Source organism: Alligator mississippiensis, chromosome 5, assembly GCF_030867095.1.
Source record: "Alligator mississippiensis isolate rAllMis1 chromosome 5, rAllMis1, whole genome shotgun sequence".
NCBI lineage: Eukaryota > Metazoa > Chordata > Crocodylia > Alligatoridae > Alligator > Alligator mississippiensis.
In genome coordinates this window covers 176752623-176779655 of record NC_081828.1, presented here as the reverse complement: position 1 = coordinate 176779655, position 27033 = coordinate 176752623, and the positions used below count along the sequence as shown (strand labels likewise).

Genomic DNA, 27033 nt, shown 5'->3' with positions numbered 1-27033 from the left:
CAATATCTGTCCCTCCCACTTTTCTAAGAATTCTGCACTGGCCAACTACAGTCCTGCAGAGGAAGAATGGGCAGTAACTGATTGAGGCAGTATTTACACACAGACTTTTGAAGAAAAGTGTAATGTGTGGAGATAAAGAAAGAAGCCATCACTATACTTGCAGTGTATTCAGTTACATTTATGCACCTTGTAAAAAGAGGATTTTCATGCGACTGTCAACATTTTTAGCTATGTAAATGTATATCACAGAAAACTCAGTTAACTAGTATAAAATATTAACCTCTGAAATATGGTATCAGAAAACTAAGATTGCCAAAAATGTTTTCATGATAAAGAAACATAAGGTCTGTTTTTCATGTGCATTTAAAACCTGTTTGTACCACTTTAGCAGTATATAATGGCCTCAAAGTGGGTGTAAAAATTGTAGCGGTCGAGTGGTAGGCCGGGAAACGGCAGGTGGGTAGTTTCCCGCGATGGAGCAGAATTAGGCACAGAAGCGTATCTATTAAACCAAGATTATTTTACTTACACTGTTGATGGACTCAGTGTAGGCGAAGAGTTAACTTCAGTTACAGTTGCAAACCGAACGAGAGCTCTAGAAACCGAGGTGAGATGTCCGTGGACAATTCAACGAGCATGCAGGACACGGGGTACGTCGGGAAAGTCGATGATGGGGAGTCATTGGTGGTTGATCAGTCCGCCAAGTTCACTCCGAGATGGGCGCGGAGTTCTCCGACTTGAGCGGAAACTGCTCTAATTTTTATACGGCTAGCGAACCAATTCCTAGTCGCCACGTAGGAATAATTTAGAACCGGCCAATAATGGTGTGCATATTTACATAAGGATGGCAGGAACTTTTCTGCATCGGGGTTCTCCACCGTAGCGGAAAATTTCACCGTGCTGAAAAGCTTCATTGTGCTAGAAAATTCCACTGTGCCGAGGCACTTAACTACTGAGTTCTGACAAAAATAAGCATTGTTTCTGGTATAAAGTGACTTCGCTGTAAATGAGTTACACCTACAAAGTCTGTTGTTTATAGTTTTTTTACTATGTCTCTTCCCTCCCCACTCCCCATTCCTACCTTTGTGCCTTTCAATATTTAGCTCATAATAGGGCAGATTAGGAGTAATGCTAACTAGCAATAACTGCTACTAGTTAAAATGTGTTCATATACTTTTTTTCTTTTTTTTTTTACTATAATTAAACCAAAAGATTAAATGTCATTATTTTTGTTACAGAACGATTTACCCAGTATGGTCCTAAAAACCTTAGACAAGCATGGAATAAGTAAGTAAAAAATTTTTATACAGTGTTTGACTCTTCAGCCTGGAATTACTGAAGTTAACTTATGTTGCCCTTTGTTCTTTTCATTCCTATAGTAATATGGAATCATTACAGGATTACCTACTCCTGTGTTTATCAGCTCTGAACTTTCTTTACATGATTTCTTTTCAGCTGGAAAAAAATATTTTTCCTCCTCACCAAAGCAAATGTCATTTGTATGCATGTCACTTTTTAAATCAAACAGCTTTGGGAAATACCAAATGTTAAGATTAAACTTGATTTTTATTTATTTACAACATTGTGGTCATTTAGCATGCTAAATATATTTTTATGCTAGAAGTACACATATAGGTCTTTGGACCATTCGCTACAATTTGTGTATGTCTATCTCTTGTCCTAAAGTCATGATTTAAAATATAGGTGATACTGGGTTCCTCAATTTTTGGATATCCATTTTAGGTTGTCTTTAAATGACCTTATATTTAGAAAATGCTGAATAATGCTCACTTTGAAATCAACTACAGGCAGTCCTCAGACTTACAACACAATTGGTTCTTGAAAACCACATCCTAAGTCAAAACGTTGTAACTTGGAACCAATTTTCTCTTAAGAAACAATGTTATAAATGGGGGATTGATTCCTGAACCAAGGCCTGATACACTATTTTTGCTAAAAATAACCCAGAAGTTTGTACTCGATCAATTATAGATGAGTAATATAGCTACATTAATGTATTTATATTGTAAATAGCAATCATATTGATTTAGAAGGACTTCTTTGAGGTGACTTTGCTGGACTTCTTGAAAGACTCTTGGTTGGACTTTTTGAAGGGTTCTTGGCTGGAGTCTTCTCAGGAGTCTTGGCTGCAGGTTTTTCGGGAGTCTTGTCTGCTTTCTTAAAGAAGGTGTCCAAGGAAGTTTGGACAGATGTTCTCCAGGGAAATGAGCAATGCAGCAAACTTGTTTGCTGGCGTGACATCACATCGTATCAAGCGTTGTAGAGCTGAAACTGACGTCATGAAGTTGAAACATTGTGTCGATTTATAAATGTTGTAAGTGAGAAATGTTGTAAGTCAAGGACTGCCTGTGCTTTAAACTAGCTGTAGTCAGCATCCAAAGTCATTATTAACTTTGGAACTCTCTGGCCTATGAAATTTGTCTTCTAGAGCATAAATAATTTGATAGTGATGTTAGTTGAGGCACCCATGAACTGGATTTCCCTTTCTGTAAACAGGAAAGCCTGCTAGCAGTGTACTCATTGTGGAGATGGCCATTTTTTTTTGCAGATACAGTCATTACAGAAGAAGTATCATGGTCATCACTTTGAACTATCAACTTTGTTCATATTTTCTTTCATCCAGTTCCAGGCAAGCAGAAGCAAGGGGCAAGGCTAGGGAGGGGAGGAGGGGAAGGAAAAAAGGTCAGGTAAATTGACTTCCCTACCATCTATCCCCCTGCTACTGCTTGCCCTGCTATAGCAATGGAGGAACAAATTTAAGACCCTCCAATGTTTAGATTCTATACATGAAAAATAGTAACAAATTTATAAATTTTCCATGTATAGAATCTGATTATTAGAGGGTTCTCTTAAATTCAGAATCATCTTGGATTTGGGTAAATACAGTGCTTCTTATCAGAAATGAATTATCAACATATATTTACTGCAGTCTGATACCAGTGTAATAGTCTTGTGCACAGAGTATAGAATGGCGTCAATACCTTCTGTACTCTGAAATGAAATTAATAAAACCTAGAATTGGTGGGTGGGAAAAGATGTTTTCCAGAAGTTTGCATTTGTGAGGCAAAGAAGTTTTCAGGGGAGACTTAGGTTCTTTTGAATGTGCTTTGGTTTATTCTGGACACACTTTTTTTGTAACAGAGTCAAAACTACCAGACAACTGGCATCCATATAAAGCTACCATTTTGTTGGACTCAATTGGCATTCTTTTGCAGATAATTTTACCAGAGAGACCAAGGGCTAGGTGAACAGAAGACTGAATTATTTACCAGGTACATCTGTAGCAAATCAAGGATTCTTAGATGTTAGGGTCAGAAGGGACCTCAGTAGGTCAATGAGTCCAACCCCCTGCCCTTGGCAGGAAAGAGCGCTGGGGTCAGATGACCCCCAACTAAGTGCTTGTTCAGTTTCCTCTTGAAGACCCTCAAGGTTGGGGAGAGCACCATCCCATTCCAGATTCTAGCAACCTTTACTGTGAAGAAGTTATTTCTAATGTCCAAACTAAATCTGCTCTCTGTCAATTTGTGGCCATTGTTCCTAGTTACTCCAGGGGGTGCCCTAGTAAATAGAGCATCTCCTATTCCCTGATGCCCTCTGATGAATTTATAGGCAGCCACAAGATCACCTCTCAGCCTTCTCCTGCAAAGGCTGAAGAGATCTAAGTCCCTCAGTCTTTCCTCATAGGGCCTTGCCTGCAGGCCTCTGACCATATGAGTGGCCCTCCTCTGAACCCTCTTAAGGTTCTCCGAATCCCTCTTGAAGTGCGGCACCCAGAACTGGACGCAGTACTCCAATTGCAGCCTGACCAGTGCCGCATAGAGGGGAAGCATCACCTGCCTGGACCTGTTCATCATGCTTTAGCAGATGCATGATAAGGTGCGGTTAGCCTTGTTGATCGCTTTGTCACATAGATGACTTGTGTTCATCTTGAAGTCTACTATGACTCCAAGATCCCTTTTCACTGCTGTGCTGCTAAGAAGGTCATCCCCCAACCTGTAAGTGTGTTGGTGGTTCTTTTGCCCAGGTGCAGCACTTTGCACTTGCCTTTGTTGAACTGCATCCTGTTTCGTTCTGCCCATTTTTCCAACTTGTCCACATCCACCTGGATCCATTCCCTACCCTCTGGTGTTAACGTTGGCCCATAATTTTCTGTCATCTGTGAACTTGGACAGGCTGCTCTCCATCCCCTCATCCAAGTCACTGATGAAGACATTGAATAGCACCAGTCCAAGGACTGAGCCTTGGAGGTCAATATTGACCCATCCACCACCACTCTCTGGGTGTGACCCTTAAGCCAATTTGCCACCCACCTGACCATGTAATCATCTGCATCACAGCCTATCAGTTTATTTATGAGAACAGAATGAGATATCATATCGAAGGCCTTCTTAAAGTCTAAGTAGATGACATCTACCTTGACTCCTGCATCCAAGCATTTTGTGACCTAGTCATAAAAAGAAACAAGGTTAGTCAGGCAGGATCTACCTGCAGTGAATCTGTGCTGATTTCCTTTCAGCATTATTTCCCCTGCTGGGCTCCCTTAATGATTTTTTCCAGAGTTTTCCCAAGGATAGGGGTGAGACTAACTGGCCTATAGTTTCCCAGTTCCTCACTCCTCCCCTTCTTGAAAATAGGGACCACATTGGGCCTTTTCCAGTCCTCTGAGACCTGACTGGAGCACCACGAGTGCTCGAAAAGCCATGCCAGAGGCTCTGCTATGACACTAGCCAATTCTTTCAGTGCCCTTGGATGGAGTTCATCCAGGCCCACTGATCTGAACACATCCAGCCCCTCCAAATGCCCTTTCACTAAGTCTTCACTAACAGTTGGTGGGCTGGTGTCCCTTGTGTGTCTGTCTATGATCCAGTTGGGAAATTTGTCTTGGTCTGTGTAGGAATACAGATGCAAAAAACTCATTGAAGAGCTCAGCTTTGTCCCCCCTCTCTGTCACCAATTGCCCTAGTTTGTCCTGTAGGGGTCCTATACTACCCTGAGCCTTCCTTTTGCTCCCTATATACCCGAAGAAGGACTTTTTGTTGTCCTTATTTTTGTTGCCAGCCTAAGCGCTAATCCTGCTTTGGCCTTTCTAACTGATTCCCTGCAAGTGCGAGCTAGGGAGGTATACTCCTCCTTGGTAGCTACCCCCTGTTTCCACAGCCTGTATACCTCTCTCTTTGCCCTTAGGCTTTCCTGGACTTCCCTGTTCAGCCAAGAGGGCTTCTTGGTCCCTTTGCCCCCTTTTATGCACAATGGGATCGTCTCCTTCTGATCCCATAGGATTGCTCCCTTAAGGAATGACCACCCTTCCTGGATCCCCATTTTGCCAATGTTCTTGAGATTTAACGCCTCACTAACTAATCCCCTGAGCACACTGAACTTGGCCTTTCTGAAGTCTAGCACTTCAACCCTGCTGGTTAGTTTACCCACCCTTCACTAGATAGTGAATTCAATCAATCGATGGTCACTGTCCCCTAGGTTACCTTGTACCTGCAGATTCCCCACCAGGTCATCCCCTGTAGCTAACACCAAGTCCAGCACGGCATTTCCCCTAGTGGGATCGTATACCTCCTGCATTAGGTGGAGGTCCTGTATGCAGGTTAAGAACCTATGCAAGCAGTTAGATTTGGCTGACTGCTCCTCCCAGCAGATGTCAGGGTAGTTAAGGTCACCCATGACAACCATATTTCTCAACCATACAGCCTCTGAGAGCTGTCTGGAGGATTCCAGGTCTAGCTCAACCTCCTGATGTGGCAGTCTATAGTAGACCACCACTACCAAGTCCCTTTCCCCCTGACCCTCTTGTTTCCTGTCCCACAGTACCTTGGTTTGGCCCTCCTCTGATCCCATCTTGATTATAGAGGATGTATATTGTTCCTTAACATAGAGAGCAACCCCCCCCCCCCCCTTTTTCCCCACTCCTATCCCATCTGTACAACCTGTAACCCTCAATGGCTACTGCCCAATTGTGAGTAGGGTCCCACCAGGTTTCGGTTAGTCCAACCAGGTTGAGTTGTTGTTTGCAAGCAGGAATGCAAGTTCCTCCTGCTTGTTCCCCATGCTCCTAGCATTAGTTTAAAGACATTTAAGCCCCCTGATGTGTGCCCTTGGTACCCCCCTGTCCTGATGTCTATCAGGCCCCTTAGTGCTTACCTGGGCTGATCCAATGAACCTAGCTTATAGCTCTTCAGAGGAGATCAGCCAACCTGTAAGAGAACAGACTCTTACCTTTAGAAGAGAGATGAAGACCATTTCGTCCCAGGACGCCTCTCTCATGGAAGCGCAGATCATGGTTGTAGAAGCCAAAACCCATATGATGACACCAACTCCGGAGCTCCAGGTTGACTTCCCTGATGCAGGTGTCCTGATGCTGACAGTGACCACTGACCGGAAGGATGGACAAGAAGACCACCTGTGTCCCTGACTTCCTAAGCCTGACCCCCAGAGCCCTGTAGTCACTCGTGACATGATCCAACCTAATCCTGGCTGCATCATTCATGCCCACATAAACAAGCACCATGGGATAGTAATCAGAGGGCTGAATGAGGTTGGATATCCTCACAGTGATGTCTTGGATCCTGGCTCCGGGTAGGCAGCAAACCTCCTATGCCATGGGATCCGGCCTGTTCGTGCCTCTCAGGAGGGAGTCGCCCACCATGATGACACAGCATCTCTTCCTCTAGCTGCTTGGTTGAGGATGAGGCACTTTGGTGAAGTAACATCCTTCTTATAAGGAAGATAGAACTTTGCCCTATGGGTACTGTTTCAGTAATTTTTTCCATACATTTACTTACCTATTATGAATAGAAGACATGCAACAGTAGCTCAGAGATTCATGGCATAAAACCTCGGTCCAAAATTCAATGTTTATAGTAATTCTGTAGTGATACTAAAACAGTTTGGCTAATTCTCTTCTTTTCTACAAAAAATATGAGGTTCAAGTATTTATTGCCCTTTTTTAAAAATATATGTACTTCTAACTAAAAAGGTAGAAAACATTTTTAATCAAGCAATAGCCTGGATAAAATTAGATGTCTGTTTGGGAACATTGTGCCATAAAGTATGCTTGTCCTTTGGGCAGGGATCAGGGGGAATGCTGTGATTTTTTTTTTCTTTCTTTGCATACTGCGCCTTTGTCTGCCCTAGAGTTGGATCTGTGCCATCAAGGCTTTCCCTTTTTCAGAAGAATTCTTAAGCATCCTTTCAGAGTAGGTTTCTGGCTACTGAGGAAGCTTAAAAGCAGATAGAGTTAGGGCCAAAACATTATTGTCAAAAACCTACTCTGAAAGGATGCCCTGAGTAATTCTGCTTCCTTTTCTTGGCTTTCTGATATTTGAGCCTTTAGGATTCATATTTTCAGGTTTTCTGCTGCAGATATAAAGGCCAGTAACTTACTGATTTTCGTAAAATAAAAGCTTTCATTTTTATGCAAGCACATAATTCCAGGAGGTGGGCTTTGAGACTGATCAAATGCTGAAAGACTTTTAGATGGTGATAAAATTTGACAAAGCTGTTTTGGCCCTAGCTTAGCCTGCGTTTAAGCTTACTCAGTAGCCAGTCTTGGTAACTTTTGTTTTGCTGTGGAGGCACCATAGGTTGAAAAGCTGACCATCCATTCAGTACTCAACCCTAATTCTGGGAAGAGGCAGTCATGAATGAGAATCAAAATCACAGCAAGATAGATGGAGAAATGGGTTAGGGCAAAGACACAGCCCTGCTTGACACCAGTATAAATGGTAAATGGTTCTGTTGCTGATCCATTGCAAAGAATTGTGGCAGTCATCCCGTCATGGAGTAGCCTGAGGATGCTGATGGACTTCAGTGGACAACCAAACCTAGCCATCACCTTCCATAAGGCTTCAAAATTGATGGAGTCGAAGGCCTCGGTTAGGTCAATGAATGCCATAAACAGCTCCTGGTGTTGCTCTCTACACTTTTCCTGGATCTGTTGTGCAAAAAAAATCATGTTGGTGTTATCCCGTGATGATCTAAAGCCACACTGAGATTCTGGAAGGACATCTTTGGCAAGGGGGAGGTAGCAATTCAGAAGGATGTGAGTAAGAATCTGCCCAGCAGCAGAGAGGAGGGCAGTGCTTCGGTAATTCCTGCACACTGACTTGTCCTCTTTCTTGGAGATTTTCACAATGTTAGCATTCTTTAAGTCAGGTGGAGCTTCTTTGTTAACCTATGTTTTGATGAGAAGTTGGTGAAATTTTCTCACTTGTGCTGTTCCCACCAGCTTTGAAGACCTTTGCGGAAATGCCATCTGGTTCTGGTGCCTTATTGTTTTGGTCTGAGTGATGGCACGCCAGACTTCCTTAAAGGAAGGGGGATCAGCAAGAGATTCTATTACTGGGTGTTGAGGGATGGGCTCAATGGTGGCAGCTGAGACCTCAGATTTGCGGTTGAGTAGAATCATGAAGTGCTCCTTCCAGCATTGTTTAGTGGGTACATTATCTGTGAGAAGGGTGAAACAGTCCTGGGATTGCAAAAGGGTAGAGCCATTGAAACATGGCCTATGGATGGCTTTTATTGTTTGAAAGAAGCTTCTCAGGTCATGCTGATTAGTGAAACTCTGGATCTGCATGGTCTTTGCTTGCCACCACTGGTTTTTGATATCCTGTAGGCTCTTCTAAGCTACAGCTTTATGCCAGTGGTAAGTCTCTTGTTTTTACTGGTTGGAGGGTTCATTTTGCCAACTGCAGAAAACAGTTCTGTTTTAATGGATAAGTGCTAGGATTTCCTCATTATTCTCATCAAACCAATCTTCGTCACAGTAAGTGGAGTATCCAGTTGATTCAGTGCATGCCTTATGAATAACGTTCCTAAGTTCCTCCCAATGTGCCTGGATAGCCTTGATGTCATCAGGTAGGTCAGAGAGCCTCTCAGTAAGGCGTTGCTGAAGAGCCTCATATTTAGCTTGGTCTTGGAGTGTCTTGGTATTAAATCTCTTCCACATTACTTCAGTCATTTACAGTGTTGTGGTACAAGCTGCATGTCCATGATTGATCTGACTAGATGGTCCATGCAGCCATCATCTGCACCTCTCCAGACTTGGGTGATATGGACATTGGTACGATCACGGGCTCTGACAATAATATAGTCAGGCCTCTCTTTGGACCATAACCTTATCATGGTGGAGAGGCTTGTGTGTTCCAATGACCCTCAGAGCTATGTTGTCTGGAGTCTTGTACTCCTGGTAGGGTCTCCCTTGGTGAATAGGTTTGAGGTGAGGTCCCAGACTAAGCATGATCCAAACTCCTGAAGACCCCAGTGGCGGAACAGGCATACTTGAGGACATGCTGGCTCTCTCTGGCTGCAAAGGTGGATGAGGTCTGCAGTGGGATGGAGGTCTCTGGTTGTCTTGGACATCTTTGCAACTGAGTTCAGGGCTCCATCCTGTCAAGTTTGTGTGGCTGATGCTTGCACACCGGCTTCCCCTTGTTAAAAGATGTCATGCTCAGTCCTCTACCAGGGATGTTAACATCTCCCACAAATCAAGTTCCATGGCGACAGATATGTGGTGGCGGGGACAAAAACAGTGATCTCTGGGAGTTCCTAGTCACAAATCTGAACATAGGCAACAGTCGTGTGATGATCGTTATGCACTTACCAAGACACAAGTACACAGATGTGGCCATGACTGAGCCATCCTCTTTAGGATTCCCTATGCTCACTCTGAACACAGAACAGGCTAGAAAAGGCGCACTAAACAACACCTGTCTCAAAATCTTCTGGCTGGATTGCCACCAGGGGTGTGCGAAACGGGCCTTATTCGATTCAGATTCAGCCCGAATCAAGGACAGTGATTTGATTTGTTGATTCGGATCACCATCCCTGATTTGATTCAACTGAAGCTGAATCTGAAGATTGATGCTGATTTGAAGAACCAGTGATTCAGCCCTAGACACAGCTTTAAATGTTCTTTCTACATACCTTGAGGTACCCGGTGTGGGTTGTGAACGCTGCGATGCTGGGGCAAATGGAGCGTCCCACAGGAGTGCGGGGGGGCACATGCTTGGCAATGAACCTGGAAGTGGACCAGAAGTACTTCTGGTCCACTTCTGGGTCCACTGGGAGTGTGCTGGGGTGTCTCCCCACATCCCCCCAGCTTGGTGATCAGGTGTCCCACCAGACCCACACTCTCATGGACTCCCCCGAACGGTGTGTGTCCTGAAAGAAGAATCACCATAGTAGCTAGAAAACTTGCAAGATATGACATTGATATTGTTGTCCAGAGTGAGACTCGCTGGGCAGATGAAGGCCAGATGAAAGAAGAAGGAGGTGGCTACACCTTTTTTTGGAAAGGAAAGTCACCTGAAGAGATGTGCATTCATGGGGATGGCTTTGCCATCAAGAGCAAGATTGTCAGTTGGCTTTCAGAACTTCCTGTGGGCATTAATGAATGCCTTATGACTCTATGCCTCAAGCTCAGTAACAACCACTATTCTACAGTCATCAGTGTGTATGCCCCCACACTTGATGATGAAGTCAACCAGGAACAGTTCTAATGCATTCTTGATATAGTCCTGACTGCCACTGCCAAGGAAAACAAGCTCATCCTCATGGGTGACTTCAGTGCAAGAGTTGGGCGACACTCCGAACTATGGAGTAGCATTATTGGGAAAGAGGGGGTGGGGAAAGTCAATTCCAATGGTATCCCCCTCCTCAGCAAATGTGCAGAACATGATTTGCTCATCATGGATACTATCTTGAGACAGCACGACAAATATAAGCCAACTTGAAAACACCCACGCTCCAATATCTGGCACCTGCTTGACTATATTATTTTTTCCATAATAGCAATCATACTCTTAAGTGTTTATAATTCAGCTATAAAATTAATGTGAAAAAATCCTCAGAGACTAGCTGAGCCTAGAACTGTTTCTTTATTTAGTAAAACAGAGTGCAAATGTGATTTCTAATCTAAAACATGCACTGTAAAATAACACTAATTTAATTTTTAATTTGTTTTTCATTTGTATAACACAAATATGGGCTTGTTAATTTAGAATGGAATAATCTTCAGGCTAGTTAGTGTGCGGGCCGGGAGCGGTCCGAGGCCCTTGGGGGCGTGCGGCGGGCTGTGGCCAGCAGCCCTGGCATGCGGGTCGAGGAATGCAGGCCGGCGGACTAGAATTAGGCACGGACGCGTAGCAGTTGATTAAAGATTATTTTACTTACACCGTAGATGGTCGCGGTGCAGGCAGGAAAACTTGCTTGAGTTGCAGTTGCAGATAGGAAAGAAGAAAAGCGGACAAGAGTTCTAAACTTGCGAACTCTAGCCCAATCCGGCTGAAGGCTCTAAAAACGCGAGCCCGTCGTGTCAACTGACGAAAACAACTCAGAGAAGAGCTCTGGATACACTCACACGAAGTTTGCTAGGCTCCGTGGAACAAGCTTGCAGGGAAGGGGTTCGTCGAGGGATTGTGCTTGGCGACGGTGAGAGGCCAGAGGTTGATCAGACCCCTATAGCTTTCTTAAGGTACATGCTGGGTCCGTTAGGCTCCGCAGCGCTTAGAGTTCTTCACGAAACATGAAGTTCTCCTCCTCCAGATAGTTGTGGAGTCCTCCCTTGCGGGGTTCTCCTTGGAGTTCTCCAACTTGGGTGGAAACCGCTCAAGCCTCTTATATGTCTAGCAAGCCAATCGCTAGCCGCCACGTGGGAATAATTTAGAACTGGCCAATAGTGGGACACAAATTTGCATGCGGGTGGCGGGAACTTCTTTGCACTGGGGTTTTCTCTTTGCAACTGAGAAATGCACCCTGCAAAGAAAGCTCCTCCTGGTGGGAAATAATTTAGCAGTGCCGAAGCGTGCGCACACAAAATCACACCCTTGGGTTGTGACAGTTAGAATTAAGAACAGGCTCTTAATCATTTAAAAACTAACCTGATGAGCCAAAAGGTTATCATTAGTTTTTCATGTGTGGCTTTAATAGATGCATTTGTTTTATTGTTTGGAACCTGGTCTCTTCAAAGCAAGTCTAAGGCCACGATCCTGCAAAGGTATATGCATGTGCTTGACTATACATACTGTGAATATTCCTGTTCTCATGGCATTTAAAATAAAGCATGTGCATAGGTCCTTATTAGGATTAGAGCCTAGCTGGGAAATATTTTAGAAAGCCTTGAAGCTGTAGTTCAATTGGAGTCACTGTACTGCATCAGGCAAGCTTGCCTATAGAAAGATTCTAATGTGTGGAGGGGTGTTTATAAAAAAGTACTTTGTAATAATTTTGAAATTATCTTAAATTGACAGAGAAGGGTCCTTCTCTTGACTTAATCTGGTATGTGTTCATTTCCATGTTCACAAGATTCGGTGAGCGCACTTACCCATTTTGGTCAATATTAAGGAGACATGGGATCAATTCATCCTATGTTTTGAGTAATTGTTTGTGTGTAGGAATTTATCACACCCCAAGCTTCAACTAGAGATTTTTTTTTGCCTTATGAGTATCCATGGAATGCCTTTGAAAGTATTTGAAAGCTTCTCCACCTCCACCCCCCTCATTGTTTAGGAGGCTTTTGGCCTCCTGAAGTCCTTTCCTATAGCCCTTTGGGCTTCTTATTGGTGTCTGCACTTACCCATCCCCCTTCAAAAATAAGATGATGTACTGAGGCAAGCCATTTTGTCATTTGATCTCAAATGCTCATTTAGATCCTATGTTCTTCTCATTTACCTCATTAAACTTATTTGAATTCTCTGTGGTTTAGACAGGAGTGTCCCTTTTTCAGTTGGCTTTACTCAGACTTGCTCAGTCTCCAAGGTTTTGCCCATGCCCTTTCTGTCATACCCAAATACCAGTATCAGATGACCACAACAGGGGTCTTTTTTATTTGGGGGTCTAATGAAGATCAGCATTCCTGATGGCTGCTCAATATTTTGGTTATTTAAGCCAGGAGTAAGAAAGAACAGAGAGCATAAGCTTCAGCTTTTTTTTCTCTCCTCCAGGGACTTCAGCCTGAAGGTTTCTGACTAGAGAATCTTGCCTGTCCTCTCAGGGTCAGATTGCCATTTTTGGAATCAGGAAGGAATTTTACCCCATGGTTAGCTTGGTAGGGGCTGGGGGTGGGGGGTAGGGGGGACGGGTTCTTCCTCTGTAGCAGGTGGCATGGCTCTGTTCCTTGGATCTCACAACACAAGAACTGGGAGTCACAAAATTAAACTAATAGATAGTAAGTTTAAAACTAATAAAAGGAAGCTCTTTTTCATGCAAGATATTGTGGAAGCTGAGAGTTTAGAGAAAAATGGTAGTTGATGATAAATTAGCTGCACTAGCCGTAAGAGAGGCAAATCATAAAGTCAAAGTAAAATAGGTAAATCAATAACTGACAACTTGTTACCTCTTTAAATATCTACTGAAAGTAGCTGCTCAAAATAAGGAGATAAGCAATATAATACATTTAAAAATATGCACTAGAACCAATAGAACACCAGAAAGAAACCAAGAATGGCTGTTAGAGAGCTACTCAAAAAAACAGAGAAGTGAAGTCAACAGGCTTAGTATGTGAAAAGTCAGATTTCCTAAAGCTCTTAAATTAGGTACAACAACTGTGACCCATTTAATTTTTGAGTGGTTTTTAGAGAAACCAGAAGAAACAATAAGTACTTTAGCTAAAAACTTCAATTTCTAGAGTCCACAGTTATAAATGTTATGCAAGACACGCAGTGTAAAATCACATGGTCTTCAGTTCTATGGCAGAGGTTTCAAGAGCCTAACAGCTAGGCATCCAGCTTACATGGTTTTTAATAACACCTTCACCATGTATTAGTATGTTGGGGATGTTATTAGAATACATTAATTCATAATTTGGTGTTTCTGAACTGTTTTAACTTTGTTCTTTCACTGTTCAATTCATCTCAATTATATCTATGTTACTGCAGTGACCGTTAACCACTTTGCCTTTCAGCTCACAGTATCCTAAGGTTAAATATACTCTTACAACAGGATGAGAAGAGAGAACTATTCATACCAGAATATATTTGCTACATATACCTGTAAAGTTCACATATGCTACTGTTGTGGGAGCAATGCATCACAAGAAGTTAGATGTGCTTCCATACGAATGAATTCTCCAAGGTGGTATAATTTAAAATATACATGGGACCTTTGTTTGTACAATGGATCAACTGCTGGAAATTTCTACTTCTTAGAGAAGGCAACTATCGATCCTCTGGATCATGGTGTACATGTAAGAGTTCTATTCAGATGCCTGATGAATCCATTTGTGGCTGACAAGCCCAATTCAAGAGCGACATAGCTTGTTACAAGTTTCACAAATCCATATATTATCTAAGTTGAAGTCTAAATTTACAGCATACTGCTTTCTTCTTGCTTTGCTTCCATCCTCTGGATCAAAGCCACTTCATGTTGAGATGCAACCAGTGCCAGATTGCCAGATGTTACCTGTGGATCAGGTGGGATTCTGCATGCTCCTCCCAGCTCTCTACATTGATGTTGAACAACTTTGTATTTTTGCACGTGACACGGTACTGCCATAGAGGGCGAGTCCACTTTATAGAATCATCTTGACTCTCACTATACAAAATATTCTTGGGGATATGGTCTTCTCCCATTCTCCTGACATGGCCAATCCATGACAACCTCCTCTTCTTGATAGTGGTTTCTGTCTCAGTCCTGCATGCTCCTCTGTCTTTGGTGTTCTGTCTTCCTGCTTTATTTTCAGGATCTTACACAGATGGCTTAGGTAGAAACTGTTCAGTCTCTTGATATGCCTTGCACGTGTAGTCAACATTTCTGAACCATAAAGCAGGGATGACAGCACACAAGTCTCATAGATTCTCATCTTCACCTTGGCTGATAGTTTGCTGTTATCCATGTACATTTCTGTAATAGCCCAAAATTTATAGCTGTTTTTCTGATTCTGTTAGTCAGTTCAGTCTGAAGGCCAAGATTCCTGCTTGAGCATAGAACCTAAATAGCAAAAACTGTCAATGACACCAAGAGATTTATCCTCCAGAGTGATGTCAGGTATTGGTTCTTTCACTCCTTGGTACATGATCACAGTTTTCTTGAGACTAATTGCCATCCCAAAGCTCTTGCATAATTCAGAAATTCTGCCCAAGAGATTTTGTGGGCAACCAAGGTCATGTCATCCACAAACAGGAAATCTCTCAGAACAAATTATTTTACCTTGGTTTTCTCTGTCGGCCTTGCAATGTTGAACAAGCCTCCATCTAGTCTGGTTCAAAGATAAATGCCATCATTGCTGTCCTTGAATGCATGAAGAAGCAGGAATGAAAAGTAGATGTTAAAGAGCATGGGGGCTAAGACGCACCTGTTTCACCCCATTGTTGATGCCAAAGATATTTGATTCTTTGTTTTCATACACTATCATGGCTTTCATACCTTGATATAATGAGCAAATGATGTTCAACAGTCTGGTGGGGACAACCCAGTTTCTTTAGAACAGTAAAATGGCTCTGTCTGTTGGTTGTATCAAAGGCAGCGGTATTCGTTTTTCTCTACAATTCTCTTGCAGTTGCTTGACCAAAGATATCATAGCAATCACACAGAGTCCTGAGCAAAAAGTGCATTGACTTCTGAGGTGAAAGAATCTATCCTGAGAGCATGATGTGAGTGACAATTTCTCTGGTACTGTTCAACAGGGAAATACCTCCATAGTTGTCTCAATCACTTCTGTCCCCTTTGTTTTTGTATAATTATACAAACTGAGCATTTTGAAATCTTGTGGTACCACTTCCTGTTTCCAACAGAACAGTATTACTTTATGAAGCTTTTGAAGTAATTTGTCAATGGCACATCGGTAGATTTCAGCAGGCAAACAGTCCTTGCTGGATGCCTTGTTCCCAGGAATCAATTTAACGTCTTTATGCAAATCTTCTAATGTAGGCTTGTTGTCTAAATCCATCATAACTTTGAACTGTGGTAATCCTTTGAGTTCCTCATGTTCGATTTCAGTCTTACTGGAGTGTATAATTCCATAGTGTTCAATCCAACACTTAGGTTGTTTTTGTTTATCAGTAATGACATTTCCAGTTAAGTCTTTCAGTGGAGCTGTTTTTTCTTGACTGGACCAGTTGTTCATGTGATGCTTTTGGACATTCCAGGGCAATTACCTGTGTCTACTGCTTTCTGAATACAACTCAGAAGAGTTTCAGCCAAAAATCTTGAGCATACCCTTTAGCTTCCTTTTGTATCTCTTTGAGTCTTTCTCAGATTTTCTAGGGAGATTTCTAATAGTTGTAGAAGAGTTCCTACTTCTAATAAAAAACAATCACTGGGGATGAGGGCTCCATATTTATGACTGAAAAAGTTAAAGACTAGGATTCCAGGGGGTAGAATCATACATTTTATGATTGTGAGTCAGTGAAAATCATGCAATGAAGTAAGAGTGATTGTACAAACTTGCTCTTCAAATATATAGGCACCACTTTAAAAAAAAAATTCAGGCTTTTGAGCACAGTGGGAATAGTAAAATAACTTTATTGTAAATACAACTTCTCCCTTTTTTCTGTACTTTGCTGAGTCAAACCAGGTGATGGGGGTTAAAGGTAATCCTGCACTAATGGTCTGATGTGCATGTTCTGAGGTTTGAACCTATGTTTAAGTGCTTTACCTTGAAAAAATACTATTTATTGGAGATATATGAGTCTAGTATTAGACATATGAGTCTAATCCAGTGGTTCTCAAACTTTTTAGACTCAAGACCACTCCTCAGAAAGTGCCAGCTCTTCAATTTCACTCATTTTTTGAGTAGGGAAAGTGTCATAGTCTTGCATACAGCACACACTGGAATATAATACATGTCTCGCTTTCAAAAGGCAGAATGAAAAAGAAAAAAATTTAGAGTTATGGCTTTCTAGAGAAGGACAGCTCCTAATCTTCAGTTGACTCACCTCCCCTTTCCTACTTAACTAATACTGAAACCCTAGCTGCTGCTCTAGACTGGTCTGCATGGATTGAGCTATGATTCTAAAAAGATCTATAGCGTCTCAAAGGCTGTGAAATAGGAGGAGTGACCAGAAGAAGATATAAGACAGCAACTTTGCCCTAAGAATAGTTAGCTTGGTAGTAGAACATCAAGACCTTTAAAAAAGGAGAGACTAGCATTAACATCCCTGGAGTGAAGAACAATTAGCAGTTAGGCCAATTGATCCCATCAGCTGCCTACATAGTAATGCAACAGCTGCTGCACTGTGGAGAAGGAATCAAAGCAGTGCTTCAGACTGTTTTCAGAAAATTGACTTCCCTTTTAATACATGAACCCCAATTTTGGGAAGCTGATTTTGGGGGGGAAAGGTTTATGTTGTATGCAAGAAAATGTGGTAGTAAATCAATTCTTTTGTCGCAAAGAACTGAGAAGGAACACAACAGGTTGTTGAAATCTCTGGGTTTATCTTGTGAATCACATGTAGGTGTTTTCATGTCTAACAGTGCTGATATAATGAAGCATCTTGTGGCACCTAGGGTTCCATGGAAACCTGTTTGAGAATCATTGGTCTAATCCATAGTTTTTATTTGCTTGCTGCTTTGTGTGGTCTTGCTACATCCTAAATGTTTGTGGTGTTTTATTTCTGCAAAATTCAATAACTGTTTAACTTCTTGGCTGTTTCTAGAGCCAATGCTCTTATCAGTCTATTATCTTGACATACCACACCATTAGGAAATATACCAGTACAGATTATACATTATTCATTATGCTGCAAACAAATACTGCCACTTAATATATGGCAAAATTAGTAATTGTTTAATTTAAAAAATGTCTAATGCTTGTGTCCTGTATATTTCTTTTTAAGTGCCACATTGCTATCTTATTTTCAGGGGTTTACTTTTAGTACTGCAATGTGCAGTATAGGTACCACCTGAAATAACATTTAGTGGACCTCAGAAACATTAGAAAAATGCAGTTGAGCACTTGAGTTGGCACACTTTCTTTTAAAGACCATTAATAGGACACCATCATTTATGTCAAAGGACTGTTTTATCACTATTACTTCTTTTATTTCAGTACTGAATTCAAACTTTGTCTTTAATGAATAACCAGCAGTTTTTTGTAGATTCAGTTCAGATATTTTTCATAATTAGTATGTTGGGTTTTATTCTCATTTACACTTAGCCCCTTAGTTTCTCTGGCACTGTAACTTACACTCACTTTACACCATCTTGCATTGTTCTGTAAAGGAACCTGAGTTTAAATGAGAATCAGACCCGTTGTATCCATAGACCAGTTTATCAGATCTGGAGTTGCCAAGCACTGCATGAGGACTCAGCATTGTAGTTGTTATGAAATATTTTACATTGAAACCAATAAGAGAAAGACCTGTGTAGGATCTGTTATCTGAATAATTTTCTCCAGTTTATTTTGAGTGTTTCTTTCATTCTAACTAAATGACTCAAATGATGAAGCATTTATCAATTCCTTTGGGAGTCTATTCCACAGTCTACCAACCTCCACTATTAGAATATTTATCCTGACATTCAGCCACAGTTGATCTTTGCCAAACTGTATCTTATTACTCTTTAAGTCTGATTCCTTATGCTACCCTTAGCCATCACTGTCTTGTGATGTTCACAGACTTTGTGTAATTTATACCACTGCATTTACTTCGTTAACTAAATCAATGCATTACTCCACTTCTCTATTAACCCGCCCCCCAAACCCTCCCCCCGCCAAAAAACCTCACGACTTTCTGTCACTAATAATTACTTCATATATTTTCTTAGGTACAGTTTTCTCTGTACCCTTTTCTAACTTGCCCATCTGTGATGCCTATAGAAAGAGAGCCCAAAACTACATTAGCCTTTTTTCCCCTGCCATATATCATATCATATTTCCTGTTTGCTCAATAAAAATAATTTAAAATCCTGTTTTCTGTTGGATTAGAGTTTGATGGCATTATTGTTTTCCTAATATCTCTTACTTTCGCTGAATTCCTAGTTACATTTGTTTATAGTTCTCCATGCTGAATTTTGCCATGGTATTTTTTCTTTTCACATATTTCATTTCTGCAGGCCTCTTGTACGAGTTCTCTGCCTTCTCTGGGGTTTCACGTATGTCCCGATTTAGTTTAACCTGTGAACTGAATCATTATGCTGTTTATCCCTTAGTCCAGTTCATTAATAAAGATGTTTAATAAAACTGGGACAAACACTAATCCTTCTGGCACACAGCTGGACACAGCCAGTTTTTAATCCATGTGACACTGCTCATAATTTGAATTTCTCCATAAAGCAAGGTTTTGGGAGATATTATTTAAGTATTCAAAGTCCAGTTGTGTTTATATCTATTAAATTACGTTGATCCCTAAATGCTTAAGTTCATTTTAAAAAGTGATCTGCTTTTTTATTTTTGTCATTTATTTATTGTTTATAATTTCTTTACTGATTAAATATTTACAGATTCTTTTCTCTTACTATTGTATATGTATTTTAATGGGATTAGTATTTCCCAGGCAAACATTCAAGATTGCTCTCTTTTCTTTTGCCTTACATTGTTGTCTCTGCAATTACTTTTCCACCAAAATAATAGTATTTCCAAATTCACAATGAATTTAAAAAATATTTTGCATTGATTTACTAAATTCATTAGATAAATCCTTCAAATCTTGAAATCTGTATTTCCAGACAAGCTGGTTTGTGTTCATTCAGTGCTTGCAATTATGAGTTTTCCACTATACGTTCTTCTTTCATATTCTCTTGTAGTTTTAAAATGTTAACCTGAATGGTCATTTTTGAAGGAATATCAGTTGCTCCTGCTGCTTCACTTCTCTTTGCTATATTCTGAGTACATCTACACATACAATTAATTCGAAGCAATAAACTCCGGAGTAGTTTGAGTGAGAGTAAACTACTCCCAAAACAGCAGTTGCACATGTACCCAGGACACCAGCAATTTGAGTATGAGTGGAGCAGTTTATGCCAGGGCCAGAAGTACAAGGGGTCAGTCCCAGGCACCCAGTGGTAGTGTTGGGCGGTATTGAGGCTTACTGGGGCACAAGGGTGCTGAAAATGTGGAGATGTGGGTAGGTGGCAGGCAGGAATCTGGCCCCCACTGGTTGGGCTGGCCAGGTGCAATTCATGCCTGCGGTCAGCATCTACACATGCATTTAATCTCAGTTAATTATCCTGCGGTGCTGTTATGGTGGTGTTAATTTGGTAACTGCAGTCCAAAAGCATTGCAGGTATAGACAGTGATGCTTTACTTCGCAGGTAATTAGTCTAGTCCACAGTTAAGTGCACATGTAGATGCAGCTGCTGATGCTTTATTAATCCCTGAGTTGTCTTTGTTGCAGGCTGTTGCACATATACTGCACTTGTTTGTGTACTCATTTCTTATTCTGAATTCTGGAAACTCATGGTCCAGTTTTACTGCTCTAGTCTGTATGGCTGACTTATGATTATGTGGCCCAGGTTCTTTGGGGTCTGTTTTCACTGTCCATTTGCATAAAATGGAATCCTATGAATAGAGCTTTTAGCTTTTTGCATTCATGATATTTAAGTTACCACTTTTATACTCTAGAAGTTCTTGTGACCACGTCACAGAATTCTTTGTACTTCATGGCAAAAAAACCTTAAGGCACTGTTCTCTCATTGCTTTCTCTCCTATATTTCTGACTGTTATTTCTTCATACTCACGTCTAAGATCTTTAAAAGCTGAGCCATAGGACCTTTTTTAATAAAGTAATGTCATGTATAGCCAATACACAGAGTTTTTTCATTAATTTCCTTCAAACTAGAGACATGTTAACAAATGGGATTGTACAGCCTTCTCTGTAGGGTAATGCTAGGCAACTGAAATTCATCAAGTGCAAAGTTCTGCATTTGAGGTGGAATAAATACAAACATGCACAAATACAAACTGGAGAATGATTGGTTAGGCTGCAGTACTGCAGAAGAGGACCTAGAGGTTCTGTTGGACCATAAATTGATTATGAACCAACCATGTGCCCTTGCGGGGAAAAAAAGACAGTGGCACATTGGGGTGTATCAGCAGCAGTGTCGCTTGCAAATCAAGGGAATTAATTTTCTCTGTTCAGCTCTGGTAAGCTCTCATTTGGAGGACTCAGTCTGGTTTTGGACCCCACACTTCAAGAAAGATATGGATAGATTAGAAAGAGTCCAGCAGAGGGCCACAAAAGTTATTACAGTCCAGGGAAGCATGACTTCTGAGGAAAGTCTGAAAGATCTAGAGTTATTTAATCTGAAGAAAATACAAGGGGGATTTGATATTGGTCTCCAAATACCTAAAAGATGATCATAGAGGGGATGGAGGTTAGCCTTGTTGCCATAGCTGTAGGGTACAGACTAGGAGCAATGACCTCAAGCTGTGGCAGAGGAAATTTATTTTGGAGATTAAGAATTTTCTGACTACGTGGATGGTCAAGCACTGAAATGGGCTACCTAGAGAAATTGTAGAATCAGTATCCCTGGAAATTTTCAAAAGCTGATTATACAGATGTTAGCTGAGATGGTTTAGTCAGGAATGATGCTGCCTTGAGCACAGGGCTGGACTATACCTTGTGATCTCCCTTCCAGCCCTTTCTTATCATCTTATAATTAATGTAAAACAGTGATTTGTTTCAAAACTTGAAACACATGTATTTAACAGTTTTGCTCATTTAATTGTTAGGTCTTTTAATCAGTATTAAAAACTTTATGAATTTGCTGCCTGTGGGTAGATAGGCAAGTGTATCTAGATTCAGAGTCCCTGTGTCTTGGTTGTCAAAATGAGCCAGCCATAAGGTAATTGGTCTATGGCTACATTAAAATGGAGAGAGGATAGATTATATATCTTTAGCAATGCACTGTGAATAAAGAGACTCAGCAAAGCATTGGTACACCTGTCACTGCTTGAGGGCAAAAAGGCAAGTGATTCCAAAGGGAACTGACCTTTTTCTTTTAGGTGCAGAGACAATTCCATATCCTAAGGCGCACATTCTGTGTTAAACTTATTATAACCCTCTTGGTATTGCTCTTAACAGCAGACTTCTCTGTTGCTCTAACAAAAAGCTCATAACATGCTCTTTTAAAAATTAGCTTCATAGAAAAATGTCTAATTTTGAAAGTAGTTACTAGGTCAGTTAACTTATTCTCTGATTACAATGAATTCTAATTTAAGTTTAGGTTAAAATGCTGTTATAGCTATCACAGTGATTCTCAACCAGGTTGCTGTGGAACCCTAGGATGCCTTAAGATTCTTTCAGAGATGCTCTGGGGTACCACATAATGTTAACATTGTTAGGTGCAAACAAATTAAACCCAGAGATTTCAAATAGGAATTGACAGCAGTAGAAATTTTCTGACCTGCTGTGGTCTTTTTTGAGTTCTTTGCAACAGAGGAACTGCTATAAAAACAAATGAAAACCTAAGAGCCTGCCTTTTCTAAGGGGTGCCTTGACTCCACTGATGGGTGCCTTATGTCTCGGGAGTCCTTTGAGTAAAAAAGGTTGCAAACCTCTGGCATATTGGGTGAGTTCCCTCACAATGCATTGATACTTAAATGGCAAGTATTATCAGTAAGTGAAAAGAAGTGTTAATTCACAGAAAGATCTGTCTCATTATAAACAGTGTAATGTATAGTACAGTATGTTGACCATCTGCTAGTTCCTCAGCTGAATTTACTCCCACAAGATCTGATTTACAAACAATGCCAAATGCACAACTTTCCTTTAAATTATTCACATCTCAGAATAATTGATCTTGCAGAGTTCCAGCACTGGAGAATATTTGATCATAAATTCAATGAAATCAACCACTATCTTTGTGATGTTTGTCCAGCTAAATCCTTCAGCGAATAAACTAATAAAGATGCCAGCTGTGTTTGTTTTATAATACTCAGTCTTGTAAGAGTAGGTTTGTAATAAAAAATGAAGAAGACTAGTTACATTTGTGAATTCCTAAGCTTACTGCAAAAATTGTAAATGGAGTAATTTGAAAATTGTTAAATGCCTATAAAAATAATGTAATTTACTACTTTCCTTTGTTTGGAAACCCAGAATGAGTCTTCTAATATGGTTGAGCTTGTAACCTTAACTGACAAAAATCAGGAAATCTGAGTAAGAATTGACAATCTTTAGGACTTTTCTTTAGTTTCTAAATTCTAATTCTAATAGTTAATTCAGTCGTCCTTTTGAATGATCAGATTACATGACACCCTTCCAGCTGTTGTTTTCTATTGGATTACATGAGGGTGCCTCAAACAACTACAGCATTACTAAGCACAATATCCGAAAATCATGATTAAGGTCTGAAATTAATAAGATTGTGAAGGGTTTTTTTGTGGGGGAGGGTACTGCTTTTTTTCTTAATAATAAATTTAGTATTTTTGTGGTCGAATTCTTATTTTTTGAGCCTTTAAATCAAATCTGCAAGCTTTATTCTGCAATCTTTAATAGCTGTTTTTTAATGTAAACTTCTCAGGTTAATCACATGCTTCCAAGTGCCTAAGACTTTACCAGGGGTGAAGTCCTCTTCCTCTTCCTGTTTCTCTTCCTCTCCACCAGCTTCGGTCATACGTATCCTCTTCTTCCAACTCTTTCTCTCCCATGTCCCTCTCCACTATCTCTCTCCATCTCATCTTCAGTCCTCCTCTTCCCCTTCTGTCCAGTAGTGCCATTCTGGTAACTTTTTTTTCCATGTATTCTTCCTGACTCCTTTGAATATGCCCATACCATGTCAGTCTTTTCTCTTGTACTTTCTTAGATACCTCCACTACTTTTACCAATTCTCTGATGTAAATAATTCCTCACTTTATCTGTCTTCATCACTCCACATACCCACTGGAGCATTCTCATTTCTGCCACGTTCAGTCTCCTTTCTTGAGTTTTCTTCAGGGGCCATGTCTCTGCTCCATACAGTAGCGCTGGATGCACAAATGTCCTGTAGACTTTCCCCTTCAGCTTCACTGATACTTTCCTGTTGTATAATATTTCTGTTGCCAGTTTCCAGTTGTCCACCTTGCTTTTATTCAATGGTTCAGCTCTTCATCTAACTCTGCATTCTGCTGAATGGTTGACCCCGGATACTCGAACTTGTCAACTTTTCAAACATGTTTCTCATTGATTATCACATTTCCAAAATCAGGTACCTCACAGAAAACACAATGCATACATTCCATTTTGGATTCACTAATCAACCAAGGGTGAAATCCTTTTATTCAATTAAATGGCTAAGGAGCTAGGATTTCTGGACCACCAAATACCAAGAGACGCATCATGTTGGAAACACTGAAAATATTAGTATTAGCATTTTCTTTTTTTGTTAATCCTATTTCTTTTTTTTTTTAAGTTGCTGAGTAGAGGCACAGCTGGTGAACTCAGACTGGTGGGGAGGGTGGAACGTCACACAGAAGCAGGGTGGAGTTTGCAGCCAGCTGGGAGTGGGGTGGAGAGAGGTTTGCAGCCAGCCAGGCACTCTGGCTGGGAGCGGGAAGGCTACAGCCTCACAGCTCCCAGTGGCTACAAACCCTACCCTGCTCCTAGGCAGCTGTAAACCGCTCCCCCCTCATGCTCCTGTGTGACGTTCCACCCTCCACACCAGTCTGAGCTCACCAGCCACGCCTGCCCAGATTCCATAGATTTCACCTGGAGTTGTAGTAGTCTCAACAGTTCTGAAAATCAGACCGATGATCATTACTGGGCTAATGGTTTTGATGGGTCTATGTTGTCTCTAATATATTGGTCACAATAGTATGTAGGTATCAACTCAAGAAGAGGCCATAGATTCTGAAAAAGAAAATAGATTTCCTACATTTCATGTGAGTTTTCAATAATAAATGCATCCAATAATTAAAATAAGGTTTCTACAGAATTAGAGTTAGAGCTTTAAAAGTTTTGCCAACAGCAGCATAATGTAAAAAAAATGTAAAATTAAAATCTAATACTCAAGTAGTTTTGAATTTTGTACAAAAATACTTGTCCAAAGAAATCTTATGTATCCTACTTTGAGACGCCAGTTAGGACTTCTCACACAGTGTGTTTAAATTTCAAGTGGTCCTCAAAGAACCACTTACTGTATCACTGCTGTCAGCACATTTGCAAATTTTCATTGTTAAGTGAATATATTCCATAAGTAAAATGAACAACTTTCTTAGAGACATCTGTTGCAGGAAGACTGCACCCTTATAATCCAGCATATTCAGGAAGACGCATAACAACACAGCTGTTCCTGAAACCAGGACATCATCTTGCACCTATGCTGTGCAAGAAAAAAGAAAAGTTGTTTCAGAATGCTCTTCTAGAATGTTCTTGAGACCATCTTTTGCTGATCACTGTACAAACACATAGCACAGATTTTACTGTGTACTAAGAATTTACCAATAGACAAAGATCTTGAGGCTCTAAGAGACCGCATCATCCCCAAAGTCACAGAAGAAGTCAGTGGAGGAGCTGGATGTAGAAGCAGTCTAAGCTCAATCCCTTTGCTGGACCAGATCATGTGGGCACCATGGGATATTGCCACTGAGCCCTTTCTCCAGTTTCTAGTGTTGATTCCCCTAAGTCTTTCTCTTTTGGTATCATGTTATTTCTTTAAACTAATTTTCAAAAACAGTAGGAAAAAGTGGGTGAAGTAAGCAGAATGAGCAGAGCATGGATCACCATGATTTTCCATTAAATCCAATTAAATCAATCGCTATCTTTGGTGGTCGAGATCAGATTTATTAGCACTGGATTACTGTTATGCCAGTGAAGCATATTGTACTGGTTCACTTTTAACTTCTAGATATCTCCCAAACAACAGTGACCCTGAAAGTAGCATAAGTTGGAATGATGGGATAGCAGGTATTCAATGGGAACCCATATTCAGCTCTGCCCAGTCCATATACCAAATAGCCAGTTTTAACCTTCCATGGTACTTCCTACAGTTGGGAAATCCTTTTTGCTCCAGCCCAACTTGATCCAGCTCATCTTTTGCCCATTTCAAATATCAAGTTGAGAACTGTACAAACCAAGTCATCTTCCAAACTAATGGCATCATGAAATATACTGCAGGGTAAGGTCTCCAGTGTGCCATGTTAACTTTTGTCTGTTTACGTAGCCAAAGTAGACTTAAACTCTTTGGAAATTCTTATGGGAAAATTTCCTTTATAGAAGGCATCTTCTTCAGCGTAAAGCGGAGAAATGCCATGGATAGTTAGGGGCAGGAGTTCAGAACCAGCTGATATCATACCTGGTTGGGCTGAATTGAATTGGGACTGTGATCCAAATCAGCAAATCAAATCACTGTCCCCTGAACCGGGCCAAATCTGAATCGAATACTGCCTGCTTCGCGCACCCCTATCCCACATTGTTTCAATTTTTCATCATGTCACTGCTATGACTTATACTTTAATTCTGCAAAGACCTGTATACCAGATTGATTTTACATAATGCCTCACTAAATTCAACAGGCATGCTGACATGCATAAAGTGAAGCATGCCACATGTCTTAAGAGCACTGGGTTTTTGTTTTGTAACCTTATGGCATTGGGGCACTCTCTTTTTGTCCAAATCTATATCCATGTTTAAGCAGCTATGTAAGTAATACATAGCGCTTATCATTGTTCCATACCCATAAAGATTTTTTCATCTTGAAAAGCATTTGTCATTCAAAAGATCAGATTGGTCTGGCTTCTTAGGAAAGGATGGAATGAAGGGACAAGTAGCTGAGTACAAGTGGTTGATGGATGTGAGGCCCAGGTTGGGCAGATTTGTAGGTTAACTTGTAATTAATGTTCTTTGGCTTCAGTGACTACAGAGAGGTCACCCTTTTCAGGACACTCCCTACATTCTGCAACCTTGCCACAAATTCTTGTTGGAGTACTGAACAAACAGGCCAGTTCTTATCTACATTTTAATGAAATTAAGGCTTTTTGAACCCTACAATGTTAGAACATGAAACAGGAAAACTGGAATTTATAACACATTGCTAATGTTTCTTTACTAGGAGCTGGGAAGTTTTTAGACTTCAAAAGGCAGTAAGTCCAGAAAAACATCTTTATTTATTTATTTTTGAAGTCCTTTAGTAGGGAGAATTTTGCTACCCCATCAG

General features: G+C 40.8%; 1 protein-coding gene across 3 annotated transcripts in view; it reads left to right on the top strand.

Moving 5' to 3' along the window:
- The window catches only part of CDK14 (cyclin dependent kinase 14), a 676419-nt gene that overhangs the window by 490389 nt on the left and 158997 nt on the right, over positions 1-27033 (top strand). For all 3 annotated transcript variants that reach the window (XM_059729021.1, XM_006258932.4, XM_019497918.2), the window contains one exon: positions 1239-1287. In XM_059729021.1, coding sequence (XP_059585004.1) covers positions 1239-1287 — 49 coding nt within the window. The remainder of the gene's footprint in view (positions 1-1238; positions 1288-27033) is intronic.